At 37.2% G+C, this 24,120-nt stretch overlaps 1 protein-coding gene across 1 annotated transcript; it reads left to right on the forward strand.

Annotated features, from left to right (window-relative positions):
* Positions 1 to 3,219: 3,219 nt before the first annotated feature.
* On the forward strand, positions 3,220 to 4,765 carry LOC131022817 (phospholipase A(1) DAD1, chloroplastic-like). The gene has a single exon (XM_057952344.1). The coding sequence runs from the start codon at positions 3,242 to 3,244 to the stop codon at positions 4,442 to 4,444; it is 1,203 nt and encodes a 400-aa protein (XP_057808327.1). The 5' UTR covers positions 3,220 to 3,241; the 3' UTR covers positions 4,445 to 4,765.
* Positions 4,766 to 24,120: the final 19,355 nt, after the last annotated feature.

Here is a 24,120-nt window from a genome sequence, read left to right on the forward strand (position 1 = left end):
AACTATAAAGCTTAAAATTCCATGATTATTAGAATAAAATGGAAAACTTATAGACAAAAGTCTATGCACTAAAATATTGTCCATTATCACAAAGTAAAGTTTTAAATTAACAAGAACTGAATTACCCAAAATGCATGCACACCATCGAATAACAACTACACGTTTGTTTAATTTATCGTAAAATAAAAAATAATAATAAATAAAAACAAAAAAAAACTACACGTTTGTTTTATCGTAAAATAGCAATTAGAAACGTATACTATTTGACTTTTAAATAGAAATAGGTAGATTCTTGACATCACGAACACATCTTTATTTTCGAAATTCTGACCTATATATATTTGATCTGCTGCATGTCTGCAGAATGCCTGCAGTATAGATGGACGTAATTTAACCTTATACTATAATTGTTGAGAGACGAAACAATTTCATTTTTAACTTTGCCAAAATCAGGGACTTCTAACTCATTGTTCTAATACTATTTCTGTAAATTACTCAAACAAATCTAATTAAGATTTAGAAGCTAAACAAAGTCCAATTTAAATTTATACTCCAAGTATAGTATATCAATTACATTTAATCTTACTCTAATCTATAAAAGAAAGCAATATTATATCCCTTCCGTCTTAAAAAAATATGCAAAACTTCTGGTGGCATGGATTTTAAGAATGTGTGTGAGCGAAAAAGGGATCTCATTTGTTATGAGTGCAGTTGTGTCCAAAAATATAAAGTGAATGTTTTTGGGAGACGTCTCGTAAACGACAAATCATAAAAAATCAAAGGCCTAAATTATGAGTTGAGTCACAAATATATTCTAAACTATTGATAATATCAATCAAAGACCTGAACTATCAAATATGACTCGAGTTATGTTTTCCATCACATAAAGATTATGTGTATTTTTTTTATTTTCTTAATGCTAACTGGGAGAAATAACATTTTGCCTAATTTTTTTTCGCTCAAATTGCTCAGATTTTCTAAGATTTGAGCATCTAACGTGCCTGGGTCTATCTTTTAACTTTGTGAGCGAAAATCTAAGCATGAGCAAAAATTTGAGTAATCCGAACTATAAAAAAAGGGGGGCAAAATTGTGACATTTTGTCCAATCAATATTAAGAAAATAAAAAATACATATCATTTTCCTGTTATGGAAAATGTAACTCGAGTCATATTAGATATAAACTTGATAGTTCACATCTTTAATTGATATTACCGATAGTATACAACATATATATTTATAACTCATCCTATAATTTAGACTTTCAATTGATATTATCAATAATTTAGATTATTTCTATAACTCAATTTATAGTTTAGATCTTTGATTGATGATATTTACTCTAGAATTAATACTCCTTCCACCCCTCAAACATCATATTTTCTTTATATTTTGATCTATTTTCTTAAGCTATTTAATAATTACTTTTAGTTTGTGTAAGAATATTGGGCGGGCGAGGTAAAGGGTGAGGTGGCGGTAAATAGACGGCCCACGTTTGGGTGGCGTGAATAAGTATAAAAAGGAGAATGAAATTGACTTAGGGTCAACGTTTCTCCGTCCAACAGAATGAATTTGGGCCGTTGATCTGTTTTTTGCCTTGTGATCGATCAGCAGAAGCAGTTTCTGTTTTTCCGGTTATACCCATCTAATGTCCCTACCAACCCTACCATTATTACTCTCTTTTTCTCTCTCTATAAACGTGTACACACATCACATATATTCACACACACACACACACAATATATGTGTATTTTCTCCTCACTACTATACAAGTCAAGTTTTGTTACCAATGGCCCACTGCTATGCTATTTTACGTATACATGATGTATCACATTGTTAATATGACAAATAATATAGTAATATTTTTTTCAATAACTCGTATGATATTTACAGTTTTATGAGACTATTCTTTTGTAAGTAAAAAAAACCTCGTTTTCAAAACAAATATATATAGGGATGAAGTAAAATTAAAATTTATTTTAATAAAAATTATTTTCAATCATTCGATCATGATAATTTACGATGTATTTTTATTAGATAAATTTATAGTCCTGATGAGTTCAAATTTCATAAGGAGCAAAAAAATAATTTTCAAAATTCTGATATTACACTGCGAATTAGAAGTATTCTATATAGAATTCGGTGGTTCATAATTTATATTTTAGGATAGATTTATAGCCTAACCCTCCCTATATACATATATACTACCCCTGTCAATAATAAAACTTCATACTTTTTCTTTTTGTGACATTCACATAAAATTTCTTATTCTATTTTATTATGCATAATTTTCAGCCTTAGATCATGAAGATCTACGGTGGATTCACGACTTTATTGGATAAATTCATAGGTGTGAATTCAAATCTCATATGGAGTATAAAATTTAATTTTCAAAATCCAGATATTTACACAACAAATTCAGACATATTTTACAAAAAATTCAGTAGTTCGTATTTTATATTTTAAGATGGGTTTATATATGGATGCATGCATGATACTCCCTCCGTCCATGAAAATAGTTCATAATTTGTTATTTTTGTCCGTCCACGAAACACCTCCTAACCTTTCCCATTCACTGTTTTTTAATTTGTGGGGGCTATAGAGGCTATAAAATCTACAATTGAAGTTGACATTCACTATTCCTCACCAACTCTCAACTTTTTATAATTTGTGGGACCATTTCTCCAATCACTAAATAAACAACTAACTTTTCTTTAAACTCGTGTAGCCCTCCCTTAGGACCTATTTTCGTAGTACAGAGAGAGTATTAATTACCAATTCCGATCTCATGTCAATTTGTTTGACATCTCTTATTACATTCGTAAATGTGATAATATTTCAAACTTATGATTTAAAATTTATATAAGAAAAAGAAAATCCTAATGATCGACCTTCCTAAAATAATCACATGTCCTTCATTTGACCATTGCAATGTGAGATATCGTACCAGTTGAAAATAGAGGTTAAATATTCAATTACACACTAGTCCTTAATTAACTTTTAGGTACTCTCTCTACCAATCTCATATTGACCAAAATTAGTCCACATGCACACTTTACTGCAGCCTCTCCATCGCCCTTATAAATACCCCAACTAAATATTCACAAATTAGCTAGCTACCGCAAAAACTCATCATCATCATCTCCATATATATATATATATACACACACAGAGATTTTTATTATTATTATTATTATTATTATTTCGTTTCAAAAGTTGGATTAATTAATCATTGAATTGAAGATGAGTTTCCGAATGACAAAATGTGTACGGCCATGCAGCCGAGCAACAGTGGAAAATGTAGGCACCATCACTAAGCCCTCCAACATCACCATGAAACCCAGCAAGTTGAAGCTGAAGAAGAAGTGGTGTTTCCCCCATCACGACCATTCTCCGGCGCCGCGGCCGCTGAGCCAGAGGTGGCAGGACTACCAAGGGCAGGACAACTGGAATGGCCTTCTAGACCCCCTCGACGACACCCTCCGCCGCGAGATCATCCGCTACGGCAACTTCGTCGAGGCCGCCTACTGCTCCTGCAACTTCGACCCCTCCTCCTCCTCCTACGCCTCCTGCCGCTTCCCCAAATCCAATCTCCTCTCCAGCTCCGGCTTCCCCGACACCGGATACCGCGTCACCCGCAACCTCACCGCCACCTCCGGCATCCAACTGCCCGCCTGGGGCCCCTCTTGGATGGTCGTGCAGTCCAGCTGGATCGGCTACGTCGCCGTCTCCCACGACCGCAGGGAGATCGCCCGCCTCGGCCGCCGCGACGTCGTCATCGCCCTGCGGGGCACCGCCACGGGCCTCGAGTGGCTCGAGAACATGCGCGCCACGTTAACTCCCTTGAACAACCACGAGGATGACGACGGCGACGAGCCCATGGTGGAGAGCGGTTTCCTCAGCTTGTACACGTCGGCCTCCGGCGACAAGCCGAGCCTGCAGAGCCTGGTGAGGGACGAGATATCCAAGATCATGCACAAATACGGCGACGAGCCGCTCAGCCTGACCATCACGGGGCACTCCCTCGGCGCGGCGCTGGCCACGCTGGCCGCCTACGACATAAAGAAGACGTTCAAGCAGGCGCCGCTGGTGACGGTGATCTCCTTCGCCGGGCCGCGCGTGGGGAACTGGAGCTTCCGGTGCCGCCTGGAGGAGCAGGGGACGAAGGTGCTCCGGATCGTCAACTCCGACGACGTCATCACCAAGGTGCCCGGCTTTGTCATCGACAACAATGAGGCCGGCTGGGTGAGGAAGCTGGTGGAGGACATGCAGTGGGTGTACGCCGACGTCGGCTGCGAGCTGCGCCTCAGCAGCCGCGACGCGCCCGGCCTCAACGGCATCAACATCGCCGCCTGCCACGAGCTCAAGACCTACCTCCACCTCGTCTCCAACTGCCCCTTCCGCGCCACCGCCAGAAAGATGATGAGCAAAGCCCTCGCTCAATAATTCCATTTCACAAATTAATTCAAACACTTAACTAAATTCAATTATAATTAGAATTTAATTAATTAGGTCCGTAAATAAATACTGATTTATTTTATTTTTACCGTTAATTACCTAGATAGATAGATAGTGGCTAGAAAATAACAGAATTTGTAAAGGTGTGACTCATTCGCCACTGGTTAACGTGGAGTGAGCATTGTACAAAAGAATAGGAAAAATTCCATCAAATAATTCCTAAATTTGAATGGCTACGTGTGGCATGGAAGAAGATGGGATGTTATTTTTCTAGGGTTGGTAAAAGTGTGCAATTAAATAAAAATTCCAAAAAGAGAGGGAGAAATTCAAAGTGGAGATATTGCAGTGTGAGACTTTGACATGGTTTTGGACGGTACTTGAAAAAGTTTTGTTTTGTTTTATTTGGGGAAAAGAGTGAGAAAAAATGGAAACAATGATTACTAGAAAAAGGTGAATTGAAAGAAATACGGCGTACCAACCCTCACCGACCCGGTTCGGGACAGCTGCCATCGAACCGGGCCGCCGTCCAAATTTTCTGACGGTTTTGACACATAATCAACTCAAACGCCACCGTCCCACATTTAGACAATTTATTTTTAATTGGAAACTACATATTATGGAAAGTAAATAATAACCGTATATTTCTACCCCTGATTTAGTCTACTATATTTGGTGTTCAATTTTATGTTTCATTTTTAATTTTTAAAATTTTCTTGCATAATGTTTTTTCAATTTTAATTTTGTATTTATTAACAAGGGCTTATTTAATTCAATTAGGATATAAAATTATTTTGTACTATTATTTAGTTTTACTTTTATTAGTCAATAATATGCTGATAAATTCAAAGTTAGGGTATATAATTTTTGAAATAAAATTAAGTATAATTAATAATATTATAATTAATTTTATTTTTATAAAAATATTTTAAAATAATATTCTCTCTGTCCACAATAAATTATAATATTTTAAAATAATATTCTCTCTCTCACACCCCACTCTCTCTCTCTTTCTATACACGTCACCTTCCCCCCCCCCCCCGTCCCCCCGTCGGACCCTCCCCCTCCCCAGAACCGCATCGCACCGCTGCCGCCGCCGAGCCCAGCCTCCCGCCGTCAGCCACTTCCCCCTCCCCAGAACCGCGTCGCACTGCCGCCGTCGAGCCCCACAGGGCCTCAGCCGCAAACCCTCCCTCCCCCCGTCGGACCCTCCCCCTCCCCAGAACCGCGTCGCACCCGCCGCCACTTCCCCCACCACCCGCAGCCCAAAATCGACTCCGCTCTCTCTGACCTCCGACATCAACAGCAGATCCTCGCTGCCTCCGTGCCTGTACTCCCTCGATCCTGAGTCACGCCGCCGCCGCCGCCGCTCACGGCCAAGCACAGACCCTAGATCTGCAAATCTGTGCAAACAAAAAAAAACGATGGTGGTGGAGATTTGGTGACGGTGGATATGGCGTTTTTGGTGGTTATGGTGGAGGTGAGGGAAAACGATGGTGGTGGAAAATCCGGTTGGTTTGGTTGGTGGAGGTGGCGGGTGCGCCGCCGTTCTGGGGAGGGGGAAGTGGCTGACGGCGGGAGGGAGGGTTTGTGGCTGTGGGGCTCGACGGCGGTGGTGCGACGCGGTTCTGGGGAGGGGGAAGTGGCTGACGGCGGGAGGCTGGGCTCGGCGGCGGTGGTGCGACGCGGTTGCGGTTCTGGGGAGGGGGAGGGTCCGACGGGGGGGAGGGGGGGAGGTGACGTGTAGAGAGTGAGAGAGAGTGGGTGTGTGACGTGGCTGCGACATTGGCATTCCGGCGTCCACGTCAGAATGTCGGTCGCCGGAATTGAAAAATGTGTCAAAATTGAACAACTTCTTAAATTGGTGTATTAAAATGTAAATTCCTAACTTCGCGTCAAATATGGATTTTCGACAAAGTTTGTGTATTTAGGTGCAATTTTTCCTTATTGTTGTGTTGTTTTAATTTGTATTGACAGCAGTGAAAATGTGAAAAAAATACAAAAAAAAATAAGGCTAATGAGGTATTTTTAGTGGTGGGGTATAATCCAAAAATAAAAAAGAAAATTGTGAACATCCCAAAAAAAATCTAAGAAATTTTATTGTGGACGAAGGGAGTAAATATAATCATGAAAACGATCACACACAAAATTTTATTTATCCTTACTTTTCATTTTTTATTCACACTCTCAATATTAATTAAAATACATTTTCATCACTTTAAATACACTCAATAATATTTTCTCCATTCTCAATACATTCAACAATTATTTTTCTTAAAATTTATGTCACTCTCTGTGAAGTTATTTCAGGAAGGCAAAGAGTATTAGTTAAGCATAAACAAAGTTTTGGTTATAAATTAGACTCAAATTAAGAAATAAGTGGGGTTGGTCGGCGGTCAAGACTCGAAGATATGCATATCGATGATCCACAAGTAGTAGCTATCAAAGAATCAGATGTCAACCTCATGAATTCATTCAAATCAGCTTATCACAGTCAAGATTTTTTATATGATATCAGCATTTAACACGTGGCACTGTTACCTAGTTGAAATCTCATTCGTCTTGAAAATACTCACTAAATCCAACTCCTAACTCGATCCTTTTGTAATGAAAAATATGCATGATTGAAAATAAAAGGGTATTATATAGAGTAGACTTTGTCACTTTGGAAATGGTTCCTGGCAAAGATGCAGCCTCCAAATTGCGGCTTTAATTAAAGTAAAGCAGCACCACAAAGGGAAATAATTAGAGATCAGTCCCAATCGTGACGAAAAGTTGGACTTTTGATAAGGATATAATTTTAATTTATGCTCTTATACTATACTCATAAAACAAATCATTTATATATTGGTACCAATGTAAAACCTAAACATCGTGAATCGTATGATTTCGACCTGTATTTCTATGGATTCTTTTGGGCCAGAATTTATCGTTTATTTGCACAAAAAATATATGCATACATATATATATATATATGATTTTTTTAATATATGAATATATATAGATCAGTACGTGCTATAGCTAGTTATATGAGATCTCGCATTAATAATTTGAAATTTGTCAAAAATCATAATACAATTATTAATTGTAATCTCCGAATTAAATGTATCAAGGGTTATATAATTAATTTTAATCTCATTTTTCCAACACTTTAATTACATATAAGAGAGAAGCGGGGAATCAAGTTTGTTAATTATATATATGTAGCATGTATTTGTAAGACTATTATTACATGAGCATAATAATATAATGTTGGTATTATACCCGAGTTATAGTGTTATGGAATTTGGAATTCTTCAGTGATTGAGGATTTTAGTCTCCACTGATTAACAAAGTTCAAACTTTAAGGTGTCCGAGAGTTGTAGGCAGGTTTCATTTAAGGTGTCCGTTAAAGTGGACTTTATAAGCACTCAAATGATTGATTAATTTCTAGTCAAAATTAATGTAATTCATTTAACTTTTTCAAAATTTTTCTCTATAATTGTCCATCAGTTTTTTTTTTTATCGGTAAAATTAATATTTTATTTAGATAAAAAGCAAGGCACCAGGGATGCCAATCAAAACAAGAAGGAAAGATTGAAACCCTTTGAGCACCACATGGTGAAAGGGATTCTCAACTCCAAAACTTTATATACCTCATTCCAACTCCAAAGTCTACCCTTGATCTGTAAAACAAGTCTCTCAATATCCCAAATCTTTCCTTGAAAACGACTCTCGTTTCTTTTTTCCCATAGCGTCCAAACCGTTCCCACCCATAACGCATTTAGCAATCTTCTTCCTTTCTTATTTTTGGCAGCAGAGATGAAGGAAGTGTAGTAATGAAGAGTACCTCTAGGATTTGCCGTTTTGATGTGTAACCATTGGAAGATTTGGTCCCACACCGCTGCAGCTTTCGGGCAATGAAGAAAAAGATGTTCCGTCGTCTCCTCTCCAGCAAAGCAAGAGTTGCATCCTTTCTCTTCCCAGCTAATTTGAATTTGTCGTCTTCTTAAGTTGTCACAGGTAGCCAAACGATTTCTAAGACATCTCCACGCTGTCACCTTGGCTTTGTGCGATGTTGGAGCCTCCCAAACCATTGCCATCTCAGCCGGTTGAGTTTGTTGTGCCTCTCTGGAAGCCGCCACCAAATCATAAGCCGACTTTGTTGAGAATTTACCGTCCGTAGTTGCCTTCCAACTCCATCCATCAGTTAAACCTGTAGAAGGGACAAAAGCAGCAACAAGTCTCAAAAGTTCCTCTACCTGTCCAGTCTCTCTTTCCCTCAAATCCCTCCTCCAATTCACCGACCACACCCACTCTTCTCCTTCCCAAAACCCACTCTCTCCGACTAGGCTTTTCTTATTCGAACACAAGTTATACAATCTCGGGAAAGAGAACTTGAGAGGTTTGTTAACAGCCCACACGTCCTCCCAGAACATTGTATTCATCCCATCCCCGAGACGGTGTTGAAGGTGATCAATGAACCATCTATCGTCTCTTCCTCCCCCTTTCTCCACAATTTTCGCCCACCACCCCAACTGCCCACTTCTTCCCATCACCGAGCAATCCCCCTCTTCGCCCCAGACAAGTTCCCCATAAAGCGATTTGATCACTCTCGCCCACAAAGCTCCCCCATCCACCAAAAATCTCCAAAGCCATTTAATTAACAGAACATGATTAAACAATTCCACATCCCGAAACCCAAGACCTCCTGTTTTCTTATTGGAACACAAGGAGCTCCATTTAAACCAGGTGATTCTTCCCGACTGAGAGCCTCCACCCCACAGAAATCTGGAGAACAAGGAATTGAGATTCTTGAGCACTGTCTTGGGAATAAAAGCGTATGCCAGTTGATATACCGGAATAGATTGAAGCACCGCTTTGACAAGAGTGATCCTCCCTGCCAACGAGAGAGGTCTTTTTCTCCAGCTTGCAATTTTGTTTGAGACTTTATCCACCAAGAAATTCCACTCGCTAACACCATTGCTTCGACCTCCAATTTTGGTTCCCAAGTAAAGACACGGAAATGAACCAATCTTGCAATGGAGAAACGAAGCCCATGTCCTCTCGACTGACACATTCACTCCCACCGTCATCAGGCTGCTCTTCGCGAAGTTGACAGCAAGACCCGAGACAAAATGAAAGAGAAGCAACAGACTTTTCAGTGATTCCACATTACGCTCATCAGCCTCTAAAATAAAGATGGTGTCATCCGCGTACTGGAGGTGTGTAATCGGCACTTCATCCTTACCAATCTTAACAGGAAACAATAACTGTCGTTCCACTGCTCTCTCAACGAGCGCATTCAACCCTTCTGCAACAATGAGGAACAAGAAGGGAGACATCGGGTCTCCCTGTCTCAAGCCTCTCTCCATTTTGAAATCTCCCGTTGATGACCCGTTAACAAGGACACTTGCCGTGGCTGACTGTAGACACCCTTGAATCCATTTCCTCCAAATCCCATCGAAGTTCATTCTGTCCAGCAAAGTATCCAAAAAGTCCCATTGAACTGAATCGAAAGCTTTGGCAAAGTCAATCTTAAAGAAGATCCGGCTTCGTCGCTTCTTTTTTGACTCAACAACAGCTTCATTCAAAATTACCGCACCATCGAGAATAAACCGTCCTTTAACGAAAGCGCTTTGATTATCAGAGATGATCGACCCCATCACCTTCGTCAGTCTCCCCGCCAAGATCTTGGCAATGATTTTATACAAGCTGGTAATGAGCGAGATTGGGCGAAATTCGTTCAACGAATCAGCCCCTTCTTTCTTCGGTATTAAAACGATGAAAGAAGCATTACCTCCTTTAGGAATTTTACCGTTCGTGTGGAAGTCCTTCAAGACCTGGAGGATATCCTCCTTAACCACATGCCAAGCCGATCTCCAGAATGAAAAGTTAAAGCCATCAGGTCCTGGACTCTTATCGCCAGAGCAGCTCCAGACCGCTTCTTTAACTTCTTCAGGTTCGAAACCTCTAATCAGCCAATTTCTCTCCTCATCAGAGATTTTCCTTCTCACAAAGTCAATGGGAATAACAGGCATCTGTCTATCTTTCCGCTTGAAAAAGGTTTCAAAATGATTTCTCACCCTAGCTTTTACCTCTTCCGGTTTGGAGATCCATGAGTTATCAAAGGTTAGTCCGCCTATGTCATTCTTCAACCGCCTCCCTTTAATCGCCTTATGGAAGAAGCCAGAATTCACATCTCCCTCCTTAAGCCATTTCAGTTTAGCCTTCTGTTGTAAAGTCATCTGCTTATGCTTCAGCTGAAGGGAAAGGAGAGCTTGGAGCTCATTTCTCCTGATAACATCCACTTCGCCTAAACAACTCTGCTCGTCAAGCTCATCTTTCTGTTGTAACTCCTTCTTTAATTCGTGAATTTTAGAATCAATCTCACCAAAGGATGTGCGATTCCAAACTTTTAAAGCCTCGCGAAGTTTTTTCAATTTCTCCTTAACCACGAAAAAGCTCCATCCCTGACAGTCAGTCCCCGTCCACACTTTCTTTACAACATCTTCAAACTCCGGGTGATTCGTCCAAGCATTTAGGAACCTAAAAGGTCTTGGTCCCCAATCCTCCGTTCTAGTAGTGAGAACAATTGGACAGTGATCCGAGATCGAACGTTGAAGACCGTGTGCAAGTACTGTTCGAATTTCAGCTGAACGAGTAAAATATATTTGGTCCCAAAACCCTTGTAGTGATGATCTATATCAAGATTGTATCTTGCATAATGCAGCTCACGTGTTAGGAGGTGTGAATATTTTGTTTACAGATTGCAACCTGAAGACCGAGACTAAAAGTTCAGCGGAACAATAATCAATCCAAAGAAGTAGTAATAAAGATTTCACTATATATATAACACGAACTGATGGAAGTATCAGTTTATTCAAATTGACTGAACGACGAAAGTTGACACTCTATATGGTAATTCGTTGTGATTTGTTGGAATTGGATTCTATGTTTTAACATTTGAATGAAGGCTTCCTAACCTTCACTAAAAAAAAATATACTCCCTCCGTCCCAGCTTTTTGTATCCACTTTTAGTTGTATTTACAACTAAAAGTGGATACAAAAAGTTGGGACGGAGGGAGTATATCTTGTTGTCGGAATAACCGTAATTAATTTATATATACGCATTTCAAATATTTAGTGTATCCTGAGCCATCAATTAGTATCTTATCTTTTTTTTTGAAATGAAATTAGTATCTTATCTTAATCAAGACTTTCTTACGCAATAATCATTTGAAGGTCAAGAACTACAAGAAAGGAGCGTGATGTTACGTCTATTTACATAGCTCTCAATTGTATTACATTTCATAGATTGTAAGTATATATCATAGACCTATAAATATATACATTTGGATGGAAAAAACCAATGATGAATACTGCATCATACTAATAAATTAAATACTTATATATGATATGACCATTAAATTGATATTTGAATAAGGGTTGGAATTAAATCTACCCACATCAATAAAACATCTTACAAAACTACCCACTTTGAAAGTTAAAACCGAAAAGTACACTTGATGGTGATGGCTTGCTTGGTTTTTTGTAAAAGTTCTTACACTTTTCTTACACAAGTACAATTGTGTAAGAAAATGTGTAAGATAGGTAGTTAAAAATGCACAAAACCAGATAAATGTGCAATTATTGTAAGATGATTGACGTATAATGCCCTAAGTTTGAAAATAATGAAGGTAAGTTTGTGTATAATAAAACAGTAATACGAGGATGTAAAAAATTGTACTTTAAGTATATTTGGAAACAAAAAAAAATTCTGAACCTAATGTATACATTATCCGCCAGTAAAAAATAGCCGCTCGCAATAGCCGCCGGATTTTTATCCCGGCGGCTTTTGCGAGCGGCTATTTTTTACTGGCGGATAATGTATACATTAGGTTCAGAATTTTAAATATCCGCCAGAAAATAAATATCCGCGCCCAGTAGCCGCGGATGTTTTTGTTGGGCGGCTACTAGTGCTAGACACTTAATTACTGGCGGATAATGAGAAATACATGGTGTTTGATAGTTCATCGATATTATACAAGTGACATTGCTTCGAAATTTATTCAATCAGTATCCAATACTCCCAACTTCAGAACATCAATTACTGGAATGAAAAAACATCAATATCCATCGAAATTTTATATAAAAAGAAATTAAAAGAAATTAAAAAAACAACAAATACAAAAGAGGAATGCGTATGTTATATTTAAACATTCATAACAAGCTGAAAAATTAAAAATTATACATATTTTGAGACAAAATAATATTTTCTGCCTCAAAGACCCAGTATTCGCCAGAAAATCGTACAAAGGACCCAGTAGCCGCCCTACTTTTTTGTTAGCGGCTACTGATAAAGAAAATAATTTTATGGCGGATACTGTAGTTTTTTGCTATAGAATATTATTTCATTTCCGAATATATGAATTTCCAAATAATTGGTATATAATTTCTTATTATTTTATGTGCAAGTCTATTATTTTATGTGTAGTCAAATCATGCATAAAGTGAGTGTTATTACCCCCACTATAATCCAAATTTTGGCAGATTCACTATCTCTCATATTTCCCATCCATGTGTACTTCTTGTACTGTAAATATTTCACTATCTCTCATATTTCCCCTTGTAAAATTAAATAAAAATCTAAAAATATCGGTGCATATGTAACAATAAAAAAATCACGAAGGATAAAAATTCACAATCATGTTAATTATGAACAAATTTTTTTTTGAAGCGAATAACACAAGTATCCGCCAGTAATTAGTAGCCGCTGAATAGTAGCCGCCGGTCACAAAATTCAGCGGCTACTGCGGCCGGCTACGAATTACTGGCGGATACATGGTTCACTGGTTTCAAAAAAACAATTTTCTTAAGAATTGACATATTCGTGATTTTTTTGTCCTTCGTATTAATGTTTGTAACACACAAACGTCCCCTAATTTATTCAAAATTTGCAAATCTATTTAATCTTATAATGCATGAAAGTGACGTGAGTTCACATTTTCTCACATTTTGTACCAATTTTAACTGTTTTCTTACACAACTCTTACACAATTTCTATCATCATCAACTTTTACACAAAAAACCAAGCAACCCATCACCATCAAACTTGCTTTTCGGTCTTTGACTTTGAAAGTGGGTAGTTTTGCAAGACATTTTATCAATGTGGGTGGATTCCCCTATTAACACTTTGGATAATAGGTAACGCAACAACTACGTCAACAATTTAATCATGCACTCCATTTAAAATATGGTTCTATTTATATGAATTGCCATATTTTAATGTTATAACTATACATATGGATTCTGGTTGGAATCATCCTTAATTTTCTTTTAATAACACTAATGAACCTTTTAACAATGTTTTTTTTTGTCAGCATTTCTATAAAAAAAAATATTTCTGTGAATATGAAGTTATTAACATAACAATATTTTACTACGGAAATAATTAATTTGTAATATGTGACAGCCAGCTACCTTATACTAGTATTTTTTTTATTTTTTTTATAATATAAATCCAAACTAAAATTGCCTTTATTTCACCTTTGGGCCGAGTAAGCTTTAGCATCCCATACAAACAAAAGCTGGGCTTAGAAACCTTGGGCCCAAAAAATATTTGATATGCCAAACCATGCGATGTGTGGACGGACAGGTCCACTATGGAATATTTTGGAAATATAGTAAATTTTCTATAAATTAATAACCTTAGACCTATAAATTAATAATCGAATATATCATAATTAAATAGATTTTTGTATCTCTGATTGAATGCATGTATATGTGATGTATCTACCGATTAGTTGTAACTACTTAAATATATCCATGTATCTTATAGTACATTTAATTATAAATATTCATGTATGAAATAATGAAACTATAATATAAAGCTCAACTAGTACGCCCTCTCGTGCGATGCACGAGCCACAATAAATATATTTATTTTAAAATTTAAATTATATATGTAAAAATATCAAAATGTCATTATTTATGAATTAGATTAATGGATAGCAAAAAAAATATGTTAATTTAAATATTAGTATTTGATTTAAAATAGTGTATAATAACAATATTATCAACCTAATGACTAGTATTAAAAAAAGAAAAAAAAAATTAATGACTAGTATTGAATTTAATGAGTATTGTACAATAATAATAATTAAATTATAAATTGTAAAGCAAATAATTTAAGTCAATCTCATTTTGAGCAAATAACACTAAACCAAACAAAATTAATAGTCGTCATTTAATAAAATAATTTTGGGCTCTTAAAAATCTAAACTTTATTATTATTAAAAGTTCATGTATATAAATAGATCAAAATTAATTAAAAATCTAAGAAAAATACGAATAATACAGAAATGAAAATATAACAATAAACATGTTTATATAAGTAAATAATTATTGTTCAGTACTAATTTATCAAATATTAATTTATAAAAAATTTAATGAACTCGCTAAAGTCCGAAATCTAAATATGCTATGACTATCAAAGTAAAATTCAATGTTCCATTGTCAAAATGTTTCTCCCATTTTCAAAGCAACTTTTATTTTTCCCTAAAGTGCTATTTTTCCGTTTTACACTTCTCTCAAAAGCAAATTTTAAAACTCAAATATCAAGTGTATCTATTTGATTTCAAAACTTTGTCAAAATTCGTTGTTCTTGGGCACAAAATTTTGGCCAAACTTTCCTCTTTTTTCCACTTTTGAATAAATCTCTTTTCTCCATTTAAATTAAATAACCTTTCCACTGTCTCTCAAAACCTACAATGAAACAATCATTTCCAAAATTTGAAAAGTTTCACTTTAATTTCCCCATTGAAACTTCAAACCATGTTATCGATCAATCGCATCAAATGATTCCTATTTAGAAATTAAGTGCAAACATTAACACTATAACGTTGTTTATTTTACAAGTCAAACTTTTATTTATCGAGTATTAGAAAATGATCAACTGTAAAAGAAAACTCATACTCGTATCTACGATTAACAAAGTCCATATTAGTTTGAAGAGTAAAATTGTGACAATGTCAAAACTAAGATTCCAATCAAAATCAACTACTCTCTCTTCTGCATTTCCTTTTTTTTTTTTTTTAAATTTAATTTCTGTTATGTGACTTTATCAACTGTATTTGATATGACCCTAGCTTGTGTAGTGTAATTCTCCAAAAAAATGATGCAGTAATGATTCTCCACCAAAATTCCTATTGGTTGGCAGGAATAGTTCCACTAGCCGCCACTAAAATTGAAGGTCCACATGGCCCATGCCGCACCCAATCACCGCACCCAATTTACCGACTCATTTAATCTATATATATAGTTTCTGATTAATAAATTTATTAAATTATTTTTGTCATAAATTATGTATATGCACATGAGTTTATATATATTACATGTAATCTACACGAGTTATGCACATAGGAAACCCTAACCTTGCCATTTTTTTTATATATATTATTTTAGCGCATTGTTTATTTTTTGCAACAGCTTACGAACTATATTGAAGTGTGGTACGAATTCATATTTTATCGTGAGAATTAAAAGCATTGCACTGACATGTAATGGGCAGAGAGAGAGAGAGAGGGAGATTCCATGGATAATGCTATATATTTAAATAATGAAAATGCATGCGAGCAAAGTCAATAATTTTTCTTAATAAATTAACGTTCCGTATGAAGAGACATGTTTCCGTTTCAGTTCAAATCTTGGAGGATGCAAGTTTTTTAATATATTAAATAAATATGTCTGTCATGAATTTTATATTAATTTATTCGTTATTCTCCATTATTTCAATATGCAGTATTTTCAATGGAACCACACCCTATATGTATTAATCCTCAATAATAAAAACTTGATAAATTGATGAAACAATGAAAGAAGTCGTATTGAATGTTAAAGACTAGCTAGAATACTCACGAACCCAACTAGACTAGATGGTCAAGTAAATTTCTTGGGTCAACTTTGGAATATTATTCCCAAGATTTTGAGGTAATCAAGTCAATCTTTGTATTCCAAACAAGAATTTATTCTAGGGAATTAACAATTGAAATTTCCTTCTCGATCGCATTCTTTCGGCACAAGAGATATATCATTGGGGATTAATTCATGAACCTTATATCTTATAATTTCATATAATTAAGGATTGCTTAAAAGTTGAGTTGAAAATGAAGACTCATGTTATTTGCTTCCTGTAGTAATTCCCAAACCCTGAATAAGAAAAGGCTACGATTCTCGATTCTATTAATAAGTATAATACTATTATTAGCTCAACAAGTAAAAAAGTATGAGTCATAGTAATAATCATCCATCGTAATTGTTAATATAATAAATAAGCAAGGCACATATTTGATCGAGATTTGGACAATTACATTAATCGACAAACTTTGAAGTGAATTTAATTTACTTAGTTGATTTTAATTAAGGAGCCAAATAAACAAAGGTTTAAGGCTCTATCATTCAAAAAGGTGATTTTTGTGCTATAGCCACCGGAATATATACGAGGACAATCGTGCATCTTTTAGTATTAGGATTAAGGTGCATCTATCATTATTCGACATAAAAAAACAAGAAACGTACGTAACTTCCACCTAAAATACTTCACTAATTGATGATATCATAGTATTAAATAAGAACTTGTCTCTATCTGAAACACTTGATTAGTTGATGATCATCTCATCTTCTTGAAACTCTTATTTTTTGGATTCAGATTTTCGGATCAAATAGATCGAATTAGACAAAAATCCAATTCATAATCCAAATGCTCACTCCGAATTTCAGGTTAAATTAACGTTTCTAAACTGGTAACAAAATTAAAGGGTACATTTTATACCTTTTGAAGATCAAGATAGTTTTGAGATAAGTACAAAATTTTGTGATAGAAATTGATATTAACAAGTTAATTACTATGTATCTTATACGCCATCCATTCACAAAGAGTATACAATAATTATTTTGTTTATCAAAAAATCATCCATGGCCTACAACTATTTATTTTTATATGGTGAGCCTCTTTATTTATTGAACACATATTTATTAATTATATTTTATTAAATTAAACTCCTGTTGAATTTAATATTATATGAATTATGGGAGGTAAAAAGTCTTAAAACTAAACACAACAATTGGGGTATAAAGTGAAAAGGTTACTGAGTGTATTCGTAAATAAAATAATTATAAGGGAGATGGAAATATAAAGAGTAAGTACGTTATGGAGAACATATTCTGTAAATCAGTATAAGATAATTAATTAATGTAAGATAAATATCTTCATGATTTCATTACCATGATAGCAGAAACTTCGCTGCTCTCTGCCCTTGCAACTTTTCTAATCCTTTTTCTTGCAAGAATAGTTTCATTTTAATAATCGTCAAATTGTTATTACAAAAGAAGATTGTAACAAATCTGAACAGAATTGGACGGTGGATTCAAAAGAGAATTAGTTGGCCAGTCTACAAAGAAATTCCACCACTCCAAAACTGAGAAAGAAAATTTTAAAATAAAATTAAAATGATACCGAAAAGGTTGAAAATTAATTGCAGGGAAAAGGTAAAATTGATTTTTTTTTAATAATTCAAATACTTTGAACCTTTTTGAGATTGAATGGGGAATTCCGGCAGCCATGATGAAGTTGGCAGTGTTAATGTGTGTTGATTAAGCAGTAAGATGATTAATGCCTAAATTTAGATATCTTGGGTTCAAGTTCACTGTAATTCGGTCTTTAAATTACTGTTAATCTATCATAAAAAAAACCCAGAAATAATAAAAAAGAAAGTGCTAGTTGAACAAGCTTTGTGGCGGCACCTAATTTGGAGAAAGTTGCTAAACGTCATTGGATTCTCAAATCCCTCAAATGATATTCATTAGTTTTGAAATCTCCCTTTATTAGGCATAATGATAGTCATTACTTGTAAAAGAGCATCCACAATGCTTGCACCCCACTTCTATTGCACCCACTCCAACAATGGTATTGCACCCGCCCGGGTTCAATAGATTTTAATTTTATTTTCTCTTTACTTTTATTCTTTTTTCAATTTAAATTAAACAACTTCTATTTTAACAACATAAAATTCATTCAACTAAAAATCCAAACATTACAAATAAAAAAAAAAACAACAAATATTTAAAACATTCAATTTTCGAAAAATTTAAAGCCGTCGAACTACGGGTCAACCGGACCAAAGCGTGCCCATATATGCTCAACCAAATCATCGCGGAGGCGAGCATGCAACCGTGCATCCTTCAAGCTTGCATTCTGTGCCAAATAGGCGGCGAACTCCGGTGGTGCTCCGGAATTGAATTGTGTTTAAAAAATTGGCATTCCGTGCCAAAAAAAATTGGCCGAGAAGACCGTTGGCTTCAACGGTCAAATGACCGTTTAAATTTTTATTTTTTAATTCGATTTTTTTTTTAATTCCGGAAATGGGCGCGTGTTTTTCACCCATTTCCTTCGCTCCAGCCATGCCCCGAGTGCGACCCATCGCCCACCTCCCTTCGCTCCCGGGTGTGTTAAAATATGGTATTATCATAATGCATAGAGAAAGATAAAGAGAAGCAAATGATTGTTATTATATTGCTTGATGTTATATTGCTCTGATTACAATCATCCATTTTTATACTACAAAAGATGAGATGATAGTCATACAAGGATCCCTACGATTAAGGGATTTTTGTTCATTTTTGACTGAAGTTGGCTACTGCTTTCTCTGACTTTGTATGCTGCCTTCTCTGACTTTGTATTTTCAACACTCCCCCTCAAGTTGAGTGACGGGATTTCCGATACTCAACTTGGAGAGAACTTCTGAAAAACTTTTGAAGTCCACAGCCTTGGTTAGGATATCAGCGAGCTGATCTTCGGACCTCACAAACGGGAGCTCCACAATCTTTTCCTCAATCTTCTCCTTGATAAAGTGCCTATCCACTTCGACATGTTTAGTTCTATCATGTTGAACTGGGTTCTCAGATATGCTGATGGCAGCCTTGTTGTCGCAGTACATTTGGCATGTCTTTGTTGGGTGAAGGCCTAATTCCATCAACAATCTTCTTAGCCAAAGGACTTCAGTTAACCCACTTTTGATCCCTCTGAATTCTGATTCTGCACTTGAGAGAGCAACCACCTTTTGTTTCTTGCTTCTCCATGAGACAAGATTTCCTCCCACAGATGCAAAGTATCCAGCTGTTGATTTTCTGTCATTCGGGTTTCCTGCCCAGTCAGCATCGGTGTAAGCTTGTATCTCAAGGTGTCCAGTCTTTTTGAACAGCACTCCATAGTCAAAGGTCTTCTTCAAATATCTCACAATTCTGAGCGCAGCTTCCATGTGATCATCATGTGGTTGGTGCATGAATTGACTAACAACACCAACAGCATAAGCAATGTCAGGTCGAGTATGGGAAAGATATATAAGTTTCCCTATCAAACGTTGATATTTTCCTCGATCGGCTAACTGAGCTCCTTCCACAATTTGTAGCCCATGATTTACGATAATAGGAGTTTCTGCTGGCTTGCAATCTAGCATCCCAGTTTCAGCTAGGAGATCTAGAGTATACTTCTTCTGGTTGATGAAGATCCCCTTCTTTGATCTGAGAACTTCAATTCCGAGGAAGTATTTTAGTTTCCCTAAGTCCTTCATTTCGAACTCTTTGAACAAGCTTTCTTTCAACTTCTGAATCTCCTCTGTGTCATCCCCTGTTATGATCATGTCATCAACATAGATGACTAAACAAGAGATCATATCACCTCGTTTCTTTAAGAATAAGGTGTGATCTGAGTTGCTTTGCTGGTACCCAAACTTCTTCATGGCTGCGGTGAATCTTCCAAACCAAGCTCTGGGAGACTGTTTGAGCCCATATAAGGTTTTCTTCAACTTGCAAACTTCACCCTCTCCAAAATCTCCTGAAAAACCTTGAGGCACCTCCATGTAGACTTCCCTCTCTTCTTCAAGCTCTCCATGTAGGAAAGCATTTGTAACATCGAACTGATGAAGATCCCAGTCCTTATTAGCAGCAATTGAGAGGAGCACCCTGACAGTGTTCATCTTTGCCACAGGTGAGAAGGTCTCCTCATAGTCGATTCCATACATCTGTGTGTATCCTTTTGCGACCAATCGAGCTTTGTAACGCTCAATAGATCCATCTGGTCTTCTTTTGATTGTGAAAACCCATCTGCATCCCACAGTTTTCTTCCCTTTTGGCAACCGACACTTCTCCCATGTGTGATTCCGGTTTAGGGCTCCTATCTCTTTCTTCATAGCATTTCTCCAATGCTCGATCTTCAGGGCTTGCTCTGCTGTTTGTGGAATCTCCTCATCATATAAGGCCGCTTCATAGGCTGTGGCATTTTTGGACAAGTTTCCCTTGGCGATATTCCCAATTGAGTATCGCGAATTCCTCACAATTTTCTCTGGGGTATACCGTTTAGGAGGTACACCCCGATTACTCCTGGGTGGTAGCACATATCTCCCAGTATCTCCATCTACTGTATTATCCTCCTGTTCTTCTTCAATGACTTGAGAAATATTATCAGCAGAATCAGAAGCCACAATAGTAGGTTCAGAAGATCTTACCTCAGATATCAGTGGCGGAGAAGATATAGGCTCATGCAGCGGACTAGATTGTTCTGGAGTGGATGAAACATGCTCGGTGGCAAGGCTAACTTTTTCTGTTGGATCTGCTTCCGAGACTGGCATTGGTAACCAACTTAACAAGTCGATCTCACTCTCACTCTCCCCCTGACTGGTAAGGTGGTTATCGTAGAAATACTCAGTTTCAAGGAAATCACAGTTCATGGTGGTGATGATTTGACGGGATTTTGGAATTGTAACACCTATATCCTTTTTGATTAACTCCATAACCTACAAACACACACTTGACTGCACAAGGAGAGAGTTTGGTGCGTTCATGTTTAGGAATGTGAACGAAAACAGAGCACCCAAAGACCCGTGGTTGAAGTGTAAGGGCAAGAGGTATGGAGGCCAGAGTAGACAATTTCTGTAATGGTGTTTGAAGTTTAAGAGTCCTAGTAGGGAGACGGTTAATAAGGTAAGCCGAGGTTTTCACGGCCTCGGGCCAAAACGAGGAGGGAACATGAGACTCAATCATCATAGAACGAGTCATTTCAAGTAAAATTCGGTTTTTTCTTTCGGCAACTCCGTTTTGTTCAGGAGTGTGGGGGCAAGTAGTTTGATGAATAATCCCTTTTGTTTGACAAAATATTTTCATGGAATTATTAACAAATTCCCCCCCCCCCCATTATCAGTTCTAAGGGTTTGGATGTTTTTCTGAAACTGAGTTTGAACCATAGTATGGAAATGAGTAAATTTTTCAAAAACTTCAGATTTGTGTTTTAAAAAATATACCCATGTCATCCTAGTGCAATCATCAATAAATAACAGAAAATATTTAAAACCTTGTCCCCCTACCACGGGTGAAGGACCCCAAACATCAGAATGAACAAGAGAAAATATGGAGTTTACTTGTGTGTCATTAGGCTTAAAAGATTTTCGGTGGCTTTTAGCTAAAACACAAGTTTCACAAGATAAATTCTCATCATTTTTTATTAATTTAGGAAATAAAAGCTTAAGATACCCCATGGATGGATGCCCTAACCGACGGTGCCAAAGCCAGGCTTCCCGGTCAGCAGTTCCGTGAGCCAGCATCACCTTGCCTTGTTGAGCTATCTCATCCACATAGTACAATCCATCCCGCTCAGTGCCACGCCCAATAATCTCCCCCGTCCTGATATCCTGAAGCAAACAGAAGTGGGGATGCATTATCATGGTACAATTGAATTCTTTTGTAACATGGCTAATAGATAAGAGTTTGTGTGAAAGAGACGGGACATAAAGACAATTTGAGAGACGTAAAGTAGGGGAAATTTCTATAGTTCCGGCTCCTTTAACACGAGTCAAATCACCATTTGCAGTCTGAACATGCGTACGATGTGATGTTGATGACTTAATAATATCAGTTTTATCAAAAGTCATTGTATCAGTGGCTCCACAATAAAAAATCCACCCTTTATCTCTATCCCTATTATTACCTGACATCTGGTACACAGCGGAAAAGTTTGAAGGCCTTTTAGGGTCAATATCATGATTATGCATTTTTTGGGGTTGGTTTTGCATAAAATGGGGTATACTATATAAATCCCTAAATTTCGAGGGACTAGGCTGCAAATGGGGGCTATTCTGATATTTAATAAGAGTAGGTGGGTCTTTTTGCATAACATGGGGTAATTTCTGCAATTCATTAGAATCAAGGGGTGGATTTTGTAATATCTCGGAACTTGGGGGGTTAGTTGGCATAAAATGGGGTCTTTTATGATAATAAGGAAAAGATGGAGGGTTTGGTGTGAAAACACCAAACCCTATACCTGCTTTTAATTCTCCCCAAACCACACCAGCCACCTCCCCCTCACGCCCGCTGCCTCCATTCTGCCCAACCGGAGACGACCGGTCCACGGCCACCGCCGCTGCTCCGGTCTGGAGCTTCGTGACGTCTCCATACCCGCCACACTCTCCTGCTGCTTCGCCACTTTCTCCGATATCCTCCGCTCTTCCGCCACCGTGCTCCGCTGCAGCTGGTCGATGAGCCCCAGCTGCTCCGCTGTCAGATCGCTCAGATCCAGGGGGCCGACGCCGAAAGCGCCGATGCCGGAGAACTTGGCCTCGAACTGGAGGCCGAACTTGGAGTAGAGGAGGTGGAATTTGCCGCCCTTTGTGATTTTTATGTCCCCGAGTACAACAATATGGATCGTTGATGTCTCCATAAACTTCGTCTCCTTCCTTGAAACTCTCCACTTTGCTCCCAACTTTCACCACAACTCCGGCGGCATCGAATCCAGGAATAATGGGAAGAGGCGAATCGTAGGGGCCGAAAGCGCCGCCGCGCCTCTTGAAATCGACGGGGTTGAGCGCCGCCGCGACAACCTTAATTAGGACCTGATCGTCCTTGAGCTCCGGCACTGCCACGTCGGACTCGAGCTTCAAAACCTCCGGGCCGCCGTACTGTTTGTAAGACCACGCCTTCATTTTCGGAATTTTTTTTTTTTCTTTTCAATAGAATTAAACTGCGGATTTTTTTTTTTTTTTTTTGGCTAAGAAAGGTTTTGGTTTGGGATTATGAACGATGATGATTTGTTTCTGAGTTCCTAGGATTAAACCTGCTCTGATACCATGTTAAAATATGGTATTATCATAATGCATAGAGAAAGATAAAGAGAAGCAAATGATTGTTATTGTATTGCTTGATGTTATATTGCTCTGATTACAATCATCCATTTTTATACTACAAAAGATGAGATGATAGTCATACAAGGATCCCTACGATTAAGGGATTTTTGTTCATTTTTGACTGAAGTTGGCTACTGCTTTCTCTGACTTTGTATGCTGCCTTCTCTGACTTTGTATTTTCAACAGGGTGCAGCAACGGCGCTGGGTGCGATAGGCCGGGTTCGATCCGGCCTTCGCACCCAGCGTTGGGCACAGGGACGGAGCCAGGGGGGGCTAGAGCCCCCTCCCAAATTTTGAGTTTTTTTTTTTTTTTTTTTTTTTTTTTTTTTTTTTTTTTAAATTTTAAAATATATATAGATATATGTTTATACCTATTATAAAATATTTTTTTTTATAAAAGAGTATTTGGTTATTATATTCTCTCATATATATACTTAATTTAAGGATAATTCCGTTATT

This window comes from Salvia miltiorrhiza, chromosome 4, assembly GCF_028751815.1.
Source record: "Salvia miltiorrhiza cultivar Shanhuang (shh) chromosome 4, IMPLAD_Smil_shh, whole genome shotgun sequence".
NCBI classification, from domain to species: Eukaryota; Viridiplantae; Streptophyta; class Magnoliopsida; order Lamiales; family Lamiaceae; genus Salvia; species Salvia miltiorrhiza.

Excerpts from the sequence above, each read along its gene's own strand:
- LOC131022817 (XM_057952344.1), top strand. The coding sequence starts at position 3,242 with ATGAGTTTCCGAATGACAAAATGTGTACGGCCATGCAGCCGAGCAACA.